This window comes from Numida meleagris, chromosome 16 (genome assembly GCF_002078875.1).
Source record: "Numida meleagris isolate 19003 breed g44 Domestic line chromosome 16, NumMel1.0, whole genome shotgun sequence".
NCBI classification, from domain to species: Eukaryota; Metazoa; Chordata; class Aves; order Galliformes; family Numididae; genus Numida; species Numida meleagris.
In genome coordinates this window covers 2,249,311-2,260,721 of record NC_034424.1, presented here as the reverse complement: position 1 = coordinate 2,260,721, position 11,411 = coordinate 2,249,311, and the positions used below count along the sequence as shown (strand labels likewise).

At 66.9% G+C, this 11,411-nt stretch overlaps 2 protein-coding genes across 2 annotated transcripts in view; both read left to right on the top strand.

Moving 5' to 3' along the window:
• Positions 1-2,482, top strand: part of WHRN (whirlin) — a 29,174-nt gene extending 26,692 nt beyond the window's left edge. The window contains exons 11-14 of the mRNA XM_021414153.1: positions 208-403; positions 962-1,329; positions 1,574-1,696; positions 2,144-2,482. Coding sequence (XP_021269828.1) covers positions 208-403; positions 962-1,329; positions 1,574-1,696; positions 2,144-2,326 — 870 coding nt within the window. The 3' untranslated portion in view covers positions 2,327-2,482. The remainder of the gene's footprint in view (positions 1-207; positions 404-961; positions 1,330-1,573; positions 1,697-2,143) is intronic.
• Positions 5,494-11,411, top strand: part of AKNA (AT-hook transcription factor) — a 7,400-nt gene continuing 1,482 nt past the window's right edge. Inside the window, exons 1-17 of the mRNA XM_021414152.1 lie at positions 5,494-5,781; positions 5,861-6,184; positions 6,300-6,964; positions 7,414-7,488; positions 7,721-7,871; positions 7,991-8,148; positions 8,228-8,287; positions 8,541-8,644; positions 8,772-8,987; positions 9,063-9,236; positions 9,323-9,548; positions 9,633-9,739; positions 9,853-10,076; positions 10,161-10,284; positions 10,459-10,500; positions 10,603-10,773; positions 11,124-11,405. Of these exons, the coding sequence (XP_021269827.1) occupies positions 5,962-6,184; positions 6,300-6,964; positions 7,414-7,488; positions 7,721-7,871; positions 7,991-8,148; positions 8,228-8,287; positions 8,541-8,644; positions 8,772-8,987; positions 9,063-9,236; positions 9,323-9,548; positions 9,633-9,739; positions 9,853-10,076; positions 10,161-10,284; positions 10,459-10,500; positions 10,603-10,773; positions 11,124-11,405 (3,002 nt within the window). The 5' untranslated portion in view covers positions 5,494-5,781; positions 5,861-5,961. The remainder of the gene's footprint in view (positions 5,782-5,860; positions 6,185-6,299; positions 6,965-7,413; positions 7,489-7,720; positions 7,872-7,990; positions 8,149-8,227; positions 8,288-8,540; positions 8,645-8,771; positions 8,988-9,062; positions 9,237-9,322; positions 9,549-9,632; positions 9,740-9,852; positions 10,077-10,160; positions 10,285-10,458; positions 10,501-10,602; positions 10,774-11,123; positions 11,406-11,411) is intronic.

Genomic DNA, 11,411 nt, shown 5'->3' with positions numbered 1-11,411 from the left:
TGTTTGGTGGATGAAGAGTTGGTTGGATGGTCGTAGCCAGGGGGCTGTGGTCAGTGGGTCTGTGTCCAGGTGGAGGTCGGTCAAGAGTGGTGTTCCCCATGGGTCCATCTTGGGACCGGTGCTCTTGAACATCTTTATCAAAGACCTTGACAATGGTATCAAGTGTACCCTCAGCAAGTCTGCTGAGTGGTGCATGTGACGCCACAGAAGGAAGGGATGCCATTCAGGTTCACAAAGTGGGCCCGCATTGACCTGATGATGTTCGACACGGCCAAGCGCAAGGTGCTGTACTCGGGTTGGGGCAATCCCAGGCATGAGAACAGACTGGGAGAACTGGAGAGCAGCCCCGCAGAGAAGCACTTGAGGGCCCTGCCGGACAGAAAGCTGGACATGAGGCAGCAATGTGTGCTTGCAGCCTGGAAGGCCGCCTGCATCAATAGGGGCTGGCAGAGGGCAGGGAGCAGATCGTCCCCCTGCCCTCCTGAGGCTCCACCTGCAGCGGTGCCCCGGCACGGAGAGATGTGGGGCTGCGGGAGCGGGTCCCGAGGAGCGATGTGAGGATGCTCAGAGTGCGAGGGGCACTGCCGCCCTCCCGTGGCATCGTCCTCCCACTGCAATTAGTTCGTTAATCTTACGGTAACGAAGGGAACGAGCGCCTGCCTCAGGCAGCGTCCTGCTCGAGGGGCGTCAGCGGTGGGACCCCAGCACTTCCAAAGGGACGTGCCGAGGGCTTCAGTCCTCCCTGCAGGGGTTCCCGATGCCCATTTCCAGGCTCCATCTGCACCCCCGTCCTGCATCCTCCAAGGGGAAGAAGCCCCAGTCTGGCAGCTGGTGCTCCCAGGAGCTGGAGGTGAAGGTGCAGGGCTGGCTCGCAGTAATTCCAGCAGGATGCTCGAGCTCACTGTCCTCTCCCAAGCACCCCAGTTCATGACCCAAGCTGGATCCTGGGTCCAAACTTGAGGGCACTTGGTGCTCCCTATGCACAACTCTGCTCTCCAGGATGGGTTCACTCGGGAACCTTGCTCTAAAATGAGGTCCAAGCACATGGGACCTGCCCAGCTCCAGGAGCAGAGATGTCCTCTCCGTGTTGGTGATGGCAGCACCGGTCCCATCATCCCCCCTCCCTCTAACAGCCCGCATCTCTCCGCAGCCTCCACGCTCTCCCAGCTGTCAGACAGCGGGCAGACCCTCAGCGAGGACAGCGGGGTGGACATCGGCGAGGTGGAGGTCAGCGGCAAGGACAAGAGCAGGCAGCCGGTCCCTGGGAAAAGCCGAAGCCTCAAGGAGGGCACGAGGAGCGAGGGGACAGCAGAAGGGGCCTCCAAGCCGGTGAGGAGGGGTCCTGGGGACGTTGGGGTCAGGGGCCGGGGGAGTGGACATCTTAGAAAGGACAAAGGGGAGTGGTTTTAAAGTAAGAGAGAGGAGATTCAGATTAGACTTCAGGAAGAAATTCTTCACTGTGAGGGTGGTGAGGCCCTGGCACAGTGTCCTTCCCTCTGCTGCTGTGTGCTGTGGGATCGCGGTGGGCAGGGGATGCCCCAAGCCCCTCGGCATCACTGCCCTGTGCCCACAGCCGGGGCTCCTGGAGCCCACCTCGTGTCTGATCCGGGTGTCCAAGAGCGCGCCCACCTTGGGAATTGCCATCGAGGGCGGAGCGAACACGCGGCAGCCGCTGCCCCGCATCGTCACCATACAGGTAAGGGGAGCAGAGGACGGGGAGAGCTCAGCACACGTCCCAGCCCTGCGCTCCCCGTGGCTTGGGAAAGCCCCACAGTCGCCTGCTGTCAGCCACGTGGCTGCAGCTCTGCCCCGGGGGGGATGTTCGGGATGTCCCCCAGAGGTACCATGCTGCTGGGGAGCACTTGAGGAGTGGAGGGTTGTTCACGTGCTGTGGCCGATCCCCTCCCATAAGGCACGTCCTGGGAATGGAGGGCTTGCTGCAGACGTGCAGGGGATGTGGGCAGCCCCCAAGAACCTGGCTGCCTCACCAGGTGTGGGGACTGGGGGAGGGAGAAGGGTGGATGAGGGCTGGGGAGCAGAGCCCACGGCCCTGCTCTCGGAGCTGTCTCCTCCGCTATTTGCTTGGGGCAAACCTCAAGTTAGGGCAGCAGGAGGGCAGAGCTGAGCCCATCCCTCCCTGCAGCGCGGGGGCTCGGCGCACAACTGCGGGCAGCTGAAGGTGGGCCACGTCATCCTGGAGGTGAACGGCACGGGGCTGCGGGGCAAGGAGCACCGCGAGGCCGCCCGCATCATCGCCGAGGCCTTCAAGCTGAAGGAGAAGGACTACATCGATTTCCTGGTCACAGAGTTCAACGTCGCCCTTTAGGAGCCACGTAGGACCGGGGGCACCCGGATGGGAACGGGAGGCGACGTGGGGGCACCGGTGCCCCCCCACTGCTGCACCGCAACGCACACGCAGAATCCCACACACCGTCCCCCAGCTGTCCCCCACGGGGCTGAGAACGGACAGACGTACACCCGCTTTGGGGCAAGGGTGCCCTAAGGGGGGGGAGGGAGGGGAACCATCCCCGTGTCCCCGCGGTCATTTTGGTGCCAGGTGGGGGGATGGGAGGTGGAAAGAGAGAGCAAGCAGAGAGCAGCCGGACGCCTTGTGACTTGCTGCCGCTGTCATTGTATTTATACACAGAGCTTGGCTTTAGTTTTTCAATAAATGGGCGGTTATAGGGCGGTATCGGGGTGCCTATGGGGCGCGGCGCGGCGCGGCGGCCGCCAGGGGGTGCCCGCGCTGCATAAATTATGACAATGAGCAGCGCTTTCCGCGCTCCCATTGGCCGCTTGGCGCAGGCTATGCAAACGAAAGCAAAGGGCGGGCTTTATGCTAACGAGCTCCGGGGGCGCGCTGCCATTGGCGGAAAGAGGCGGGGCCGGGGGTGAGCCCGCGGCCACGCCCCTCCCCGCCGCGGGCCGCGCTATTGTCCGGCGGGGCCGGGCCGGGAGCGGAGCCGGAGTTGCGGGGGGGGTTGTGCCCTGCAGGTGAGCGGCCGGGAACTCGTGGGTAGGGGATGAGGAGGGATGTGCTGGCTGCCTGGAGAGGGGCGGGCGCTGGGAACGGGGCCAACACCTCTCAGCTCGGCTCCTCCCTGCACGGAAGGGTGGGGGGGGGGGCACGGCCGGGGGCCCCATCCCGGGGCGGTTTTGCGGTGGGAGGCGGCCGGGGGCCCGGAGCCGCGATGGGCCTCCGAGCGGCGGCACCGAGCGAGCTGCGCGTCCGGAAGGGGATTCGGGGTGCGCCCGTGGGCGGCCGCGGGGGGGGGGACGGGGCTGGGACTGATGCTGCTGCGAGGAAGCGGCGGGGGCCGGCGGCAGCTGCAGTTCCTGGTTTCGAGGAAGGCGCTGAGCTCAGCCCGCGGTGGCGGTACCGGGCGGCGCTTGGGGACACGCGGCTGCGGTCCCGCTGCAGCTGGGACATCCCCGGGCCGCCCCGAGCAGCGCTGCCCCGTGCCCGGCCCGACGCCAGCGGGCATCGTCCCCCACCCTCCCCCCCCCCTCGGGCTGCGGGTCCCGGAGCCGCGCGGTGACGGTGACCGCGCTTAACCCCCCCGGGGCTGTCACCGCGGCAGCCCTTGCGCGCTGTGCTGACGGCCCCGGGGTTGGTCCCCGCAGCTTTAAGGGGCAGTGGGGGGCGCGGGGGGGGTTTCCATCAGGCAGTGGAGCCCCTCACGCCTTCCCCCGCCGCGCTGATTTCTCCGTGGTTTTCATGGCGCTTTCCCTTTTCTCTTTCACGCTCCCAGAAGTGCGTGCGCTCCGTGGGGCTTTAAAAGAAGCGTTACGAGCCGAGAACGGCTCGAACCCTGCGGGAGCGCTGAGCGGGGCTTCCTGCGGCGGGGCCACGCGTGATCGCCGCTCCGTGGTGCGGGAACCCGCTCTGAAAGGCTGCTGCTGCGGCTGGGGTCGGGGGGACTGAGAGACCCCCGCCTGGGGATGCTCGCTCCCCGTCGCTCCGGGGATGGCAGGGATGGGGGAGATGAGGGTCCCCCCCCCCCGGCTCTGCCCCCACGGCCGTCACCGAGCGGGAGATGGGGCCCGCCCTGGCTCGCTCGCAGCAGGGTAATTAATCCAGCCCGTTACTGTGTAATTAGCGGCACGCGGAGCAGAGCTCCCGCAGCTCCCGGCTGCTATTGAAACCTCAGCGTGGCCCTGGGGTGGGGGGGGTGTGTTCGTCCCGGGGTGTATCTGGGGGTGCCGCAGGTCCCCAAGTGGTGCCCTGGGGATGGCTGCAACCCCGCTGCACCTGCACGCTGCAGGAAAAGCCTCTAATCCGCCCCGGAGCTGCAAATCCCCGCTTAAATCCCGCTGTCGGGGTGAGACCTCCGTGCAGCAGAGCTACCCGACGTCAGGGGTGCGTGCAGTGCTCCCCCCAAGCACCGGGCAGACCCCAAACCCTCCAGCAAGGCTGCGGCAGCACGAGGCTTTTCCCTACACGCTGCCCCAGCAGCGCGGCCCCTCCCCACGTCTGCGCTCCCGGAGATGCTTCGGGCTCTGCATCTTCTCAATGCGACTAAAGAGCAATTTTGGCTCCGGTCCCTGGCGGGGTTGGGACGCATCCAACCTCAGATCCTGGCATGGAACAGGGGAAGCGGCCCCAGGCCCTACAGCTGTGCTCCAGCATCACCCCTGGGGGGCGGGGATCCCCGGGGTCCCACGCAGTGAGGTTCTGAGGGGGAGCGGGTGGGTGGCTGCCCCCCAGTGCTGCTGCTCTGTGGGCTCAGCCCTTACTGGGGGGTGCTGGGAGAGCTGTGCATCACCTGCAGCATCCCCATGCAGCCGGGTTCCGCCACACTTATCACTATTCCAGAAGGTCCCTCTACCAAAATATCATGATGGTAAGAGAGAGAAAAATCCTTTTTTTTTTTTTTGTCTTTTTTTTTTCTTTTTTCTTCTTTTCCTTTTGTTTTCACTTTCTCTCCTCTGAGCGAGCTACTCGCTCTTACGGTAGCACAGGAAGGCCTGAAAGAAGAACCCAGCATAGCTGTGTGCTCCGAAACCACAAAGCAAGGGAAAACAATCCCAAATGTGTGTGTGTGTGTGTGTGGTTTTTACCCCTGCTCTTGGAACGCTTGGCTTCTGCGCTGGGGTTGCTGAGCAAGGAGAACAGAAATGCAAAACCACAGCAGGGGAACGTGCGAGCCTCTGACCCCCCCCTCCACCACTGCGTGCCACTGGGGCTGGCCCAGTTGTGCCTTGGCTGGGAGGGATGCAGAGTGGGATGAGCTCTGCCCGCCCCCTCCTGCCCCACATCCCCCCCCCTTGCAGGATGGAGTTGTGGGGCTGAGAAACCTGCGCTCCTTGCACGCATTGGGGCATGGATGCAGCAGCACGGTGCCATCACCGCTCCGTGTTCATCTGCAATGACAGCTGGGGGGGGGGGACAGGGCTGCTGCCCTCGCTGTGTCAGCTGTATCCCTGTTTCCAAAGGGGGTCAATTTCTGGTGCCCATCAGCGGTGCCCGCGAGGGGTGTTGTGGGTCCTTGCCTTGTGCCATGGTGCTCCTGGCAGACCCTCGCTCCGCGCCGTGCTGGTGGCCGCGTGGTGACATCGTGGGCTGGGGGCTGTGGCAGCTCTCGGGATCAGGGACTCGGTGCCGCTCAGCACAATAACCCCGCAGCGCCCCGTCCCCGCCCCGCGGCCGTGTTTTGTCCCTGGAACTGCTGCTATGGGAACCCTGGGGACACAGCTCCCAAGGGCAGGTCCTGCTCGCAGGGCTCCGCTCCTGTCCCCCCAGCCCTGGATCTCACCACCGTGGGCTCGTGGCTGTCCGGGGTACACGGGGGCACAGCGGTAGGCTTGGGTCGATGCCTTCAAACAGAGACTGCTGAGCACCCTCCCTCCCTCCCCCCAGGATGCCGAGCAGCGATGTGACCCACATTGGTGACGAGGAGGCCCCCGGCTGCCGCCGTGCCATGGGGCGGCACAAGTGACGGGGACGGTGTGGGACGCACCATGGGCAGCTCCTCGCCCTGGCTGCGCTGGACGCCATCGGAGCTGGACAGCCGGGAGACCAAGGACTGGGAGGGCAAAGAGGACGAGGAGGAGGAAGAAGACTTTGAGAGGCACATGGATGAGAATGGTGTCATCGGGCTGGGGGCTGCCACTGTGGAGCTCAGCGACCCACAGGACTCAGGATCCGAGTGGAGACAGGGGGCGGCCGGGAGCCCACTATGGGGTGAGTGCCCTCTGCTGCCCTTAAACCCTCAGGGAAGGGACCTGCATGCCGGGGGGGTCCCTGGGTGGTGGGGGCCTCGGGGATGGTACACGCTGGTGGCAGTGCTGCTCTGCAGGGGTCGGTGAGGACCTGGATGCGAGGTCCCCAGTGGAGCCATGCTGGTACACACAGCAGGACCTGACAGAGGAGGAGGAGGAAGATCAGGACAGCTCTGAGGAGGATGAGAGGCTGGAGGAGCCCTGGGGATCAGAGAGCGATGAGGACCTGCACCCTGAGACCCCCCAGAAAGCCCCGGGTACCACCATGGATGGCGGCGGCACCTCGGGGCCTTCGGACTCCAGCCCCGTTCCCACCACCCCTCCACGCCGGGGCTGGGGCAGAGCCAGGGACCTCAACCGGAGCCCCCAAGCCCCTCAGCAGCCCAAACCCAGCCGGCTGTCCCCAAGCCCCCGGCATCGCACCGACGCCAAAAAGCCGAAGGATCTCACGGACATCTGCCCGTACGGCCAAGGGCGGCTCAACCACCCCCTGCCCGACCTCTCCAAAGTGGAAGCACGGGTGAAGGTGGGGCAGAGCTACCGCCCCCCACCCAGCAGGGCCCTGCCTGCCCGCGCCAGGCCCCCCGGAGGTCCCCTGGTCCCCAAATCCCCCGCCGAAATCGTCCGGGAGGTGCTGCTGAGCAGTGGGGAGGGGGCCCCGCCGCAGCCCCCCGCACCCCACGGCGTGCCACAGGAGCTCCGCTCCCCCCGGCAGGCCACCGCGCTGGTGCAGCAACTGCAGGTAACCCTGGAGCCGGACTGGGATGCTGATGGCCCCCACGGGATGCTCATGTCCCCTTCTAGCAATGCACGTGTGCCCCCTTTTGTTGCTCATGTCCCCACATGGAGATGCTCCTGTCCCACCCCCTAGAATGCCCGTGTCCTCCTAGGGATGCTCGTGTCCGCCCTTGGTTTCTCCTGTCCCCCCCAAGGATGTTCCTGTCCCCCTCTGCTGCTTGGGATGCTTGTGTCCATGCCCTTGGGATGCTCCTGTCCCCTCCCCAGGGTGCTCCTGTCCCCCATGCAGTGCTGTCCCCCCTGATGCCCCTCTGTCCCCTGGGAGGAGAGGGATGTTCCCGTCCCCCCCATGCAAGGCCACATCCACACCAGCTGGGCAGGTGCTGTGAGGGTGGCGGCTGTGTGCACCCCAGGGTCCCCTCCCTGTGCTGTGGTGACATGTGCCTTCCACAGGACGACTACCACAAGCTGCTGACCAAGTACGCTGAGGCCGAAAACACCATTGACCAGCTGCGGCTGGGGGCCAAGGTGGGGCAGGGCAAGGTGTGGAGATGTCCCCATATATGGGGGGGGTGGGGGTTGGGACAGACACGGTGCTCTGTAGGGCTCGGGGCATCCCTTTGTCCTCCTGCACTGCCCCATTGCGCAGGTGGGGAAACCGGGGCAGGGTGCTCCAGGTGCCAGACCGGGCACCCCCCGTGGCCCTGTCTCAATGGGGCTGGGGTGCCCCTGGTGGGGTGCCCGCTGTGTCTGCCCCCAGGTGAGCCTGTACGCCGACCCACCACGTGCCAGCCACAGCATCCACGCCGGCACCATGGGCAGTGGCTGCAGGGTGATGGCCTTCAGCATCCCGCGGGCCAGCGCCGCAGCCATCAGCGCGGCCCCGAACCCGCAGCTCCCTGTGGATGGAGGTGGGTTGAGTGCTGGGGAACCGGCTGCCCCAAACCCGCCCCCGCCTCCAGGTGCCCCCATGGCAGGGGAAGCAGTGCTGGAGGTCGCCGGTCTCACTTCTCTTTGTGCCCGATTGCAGCTCCAGCACTGGGACCAGCGGAGCGGGGAGCGTCATCCCAGCCCTGCTCGCCTCGCTCCTCCCTGGGGGGCTGCCCCACATGTGTGGGGCCGTGCCACTGCGCAGGGCCACGGCTCACGCAGACGCTGGCTGGGCAGACCCTCAAGTTTCAAGCGCAGGTCAGTCAGGGGGACAGCCCCCAGCAGGAGCAGGCAGTGGGGTTCTGACCCCTGCTCAGCCCCTTCTTTTCCCTCCCAGGTGGATTCCTTCGAAGCCTGGATCCGGGCAGGGAGCTCTGCACCACAGGAGCAGCTCCAGGTACAGCACTGCATGGTGCCCCATCCCTTCCCCAAAAGCCCCATTCCATCCTCAGGGGCCTCATCCCACCCCCGATGCCCCATCCTGTCTGTAAGGGCCTGTCTTGTTCCCAGAGTGGCCCATCCTGTCCCCAGGTGCCCCATCCCATCCCCCCCAAGCTCCCATCCCTTTCCTCATCCCCAACCCTGGAGGGTACAACCCCGGTGCTGTGGGGTCGCTGCAGGGGGGATGTGGGGCTCCCTTTGCACCGCAGCGGTTCCGGAAGCTGCGGGATACGCAGGACGCACTGGAGCGGGCGTACCTGGAGGCACGGGAGGAGCACAGCCTTGGGGATGCGGGGAACTTCGACCCGGAGCGGTGAGCACACGGGTTGTGCGTTCCCTGGGGGTGCGGTGGTGCCGTGCACCCCATGCAGCGCTGCTCGGAGCCCTGCGCCGGAGCAGCCCCTGTCCCCGTGTCCCTGATGATGGGCACCGCGTTGCAGCACGGTGGAAGGGGACATCTTCTGCCTGGGGATGCGCCTGGAGGAGCTGAAGGAGCGCGTGGAGCGGGCGGCACCGGGGAGCCCCGCGGTGACAGAGGGCCCCCCCAGCACCGGGGAGACAGCGGGGGACTGCGAGGCGGTGGCAGTGGGGCTGCCCCGATCCCTGCGGCACAAACAGCTCCAAGCGGAGGAGGACTTTGGGGACCTGTTGCAGCAGTGAGTGTCCCTTGCTGGGAGGTGGGGGGATGCGGGGAGCGCCCTAAAACCTGCCTACACTCCACATGTACCCAGGTACCAGCGCCTTAAGTCGCTGCCGGCATCGCTGAGCCTGGAGCAGCTGAGCCTGACGGGGAGCGCAGCACCGGAGGAGGTGGATGGCACCATGGAGGGGGACAGCGGCCCCGGGGGGGTCCTCAGTGGGGCACAGTCCCTGGAGGAGGGCACCGACCTCGAGACTTCCCCCTCGTAAGTGTGGGTGCCGCTGGGAGAGTTCGGGGTGAGCAGCCCCCGTGGTGCACACCTGGTGCTCACGCTCACTCCTCTCCTTTCAGGCCCCCCCCACAGAGGAGAACGGTGCCGCTGCCCCATGCTGAACCCACACACCCGCAGGGGACCCACGGCCGCCTGTCCCCTGCCACCACCGCCGTGCCACCAGACACCTCGAGGCTCCCATCGGCATTCCCTGAGCCTTTGCCATCGTGCGCAGCCCCGTCCCGCGGCAGCAGTGGGACAGGGAGCGCAGCCCCCCAGGGCCGTGCCCTCAAGCCCTGCCACCAGGTGAGTGCCAGGGGGGTCCCTGAGGCCGTCCTCGTGCCTGGGAGGGTGGGGAGGAGCATGGCCCCAATCTTGCTCCCATCACAGGAGCAGCGCATGGTGTCACCGGAGACGGACAGCGGCTTCGTGGGCTCGGAGAGCAGCCGGGTGTCCTTGATGGCACGCAGCCCCGAGCATCGGCCGCTGGGCACTGGGTACGGCACCAGCACTGCGGGCTTGCTCTGCTCCATGGGGCAGCAGGGGGTAAGAGGCTGTGGGTGGCGTGGGTGGGAGGTGGGGGCTGTCTCACTGACACATCCCTCCCCAGGACGCACAGCACGCTGGAACCCCCCATCCCCAGTCCCCTCCATCCGCAGAAGAAGGACGCTCCGCTGCTGCCTCCTGCGAAGGCGCTGATGGGCCCCTACCCAGCCCCTGGGCACGGCCCCCCCCAGAGCCACAGCGTGCCCCCCAGCACCCCCTCACCGAGCAGCTCCCCACTGCGCTGGGCTGGCAGCCAGGGCAGCGAGCTGGGACCCGAGGGTGACGGTGGTGAGTGCCCGTCCTCCGGCTGTGCCCGTGCCCCACACTGCCCCACTGACCACCCCACTGACCCCCCCCATCCCTGCTGCCCAGCTCACTCTGACTCAGAGGGAGGAGACAGGAGCTGCACCAGTGGGCACCCCCGCAGTGGGACACCCGCCTCACCATCCCCAGCTCCGGCTCACTGTGACCTGCTGGGATCCCGCATGGAGCGCGAGTGAGTGCCCCCAGCCCTGCCGGGATGGGACATGGGGGGGCAGGGGGGTCCCTGAGAGCACAGGTGTCATCCTTGGTGGCGGTGGGTCGTCCCTTTGTTGGGGGCTGACTGGGGAAAGCAGCTCCTGAAGAGAGCTGAGACTGCCAAACTCATGATGCACGTGGTCTGACCCAGCTCTGCGCTGGCTGCGGGTGCGCCCACTCCTGAACACCCCAGGTTCGTACGGAGGGGCCCCCAGCTGTGTCCCACGGGGACAGGTTGGGGGGCCAGGGGCGTCCCTGCCCCTCACCATCCCCTCACCATGCCCTGTCCCCACAGCCGGGCCATCCGTGCCCTGCAGGACGAGGTGTGGCGGCTGCGCCTGCGGCTGGAGGAGAGCCTGCACCGGACCCACAGCCACCCCGAGGGCAGAGCCCCCCGCACCCCCAGGGGCAGGAGGCAGCCGGCGGCCAGCGGAGCTCCGTTCCTCCAGGGCACAGCACCCGTGGGGTAGGTGGCCGAGTAGAGCCCGGCTTTTCCCCAAAGAGCACCGGGTTGGGGGGGGCTGGCAGCTCCTCTCTTCCCCTAGCCCTAACCCATTTCCCTAGCTTTTCCCCCATCCCTCCCCTTTTCCCCTTCCACCTGAGCAGGGTTGGCTCTGAGAGGGGACTTGCCACCAGCCCAGGTGGGGGCACACACAGGGGATCCCCAGGACACAGCGGGGTCGGGTCCCTCAGCAGCACCTCGCTGGGGGTTGCGTACCCCGAATTTCTCCCTGTGCCTCTCTGCTGCCGGCCGGGCCCTGCCGTAGTGCTGTGCCCAACATCCCGGCAGTGCTGATGGCTCCGTGCCCTCTGCAGGGAGCAGAGCCCCGCGGCACGGGGCAGGGTGACCCCGAGCGGCCCCAGGGGCAGATGGGCATCGCTGCCGCGGGACAGAACGCCGCCGGACCTCAGCGAGCGGGGACGGCGGGGACCTCTCCAAACGGAGAGAGGACGCGGCGAGGACCGGGTGCGGGGCACGGGGATCCCGCATCCTTCCGCCTCCTTCCCCGCACCCTCCCGCTCGGACCGCTCGCTGCGTGCGCACGGTGACAGCCGTCCCCGAGCCGCCCCGTCCGCGCACAAGCGGCCTCGCAGCCCTCCGGG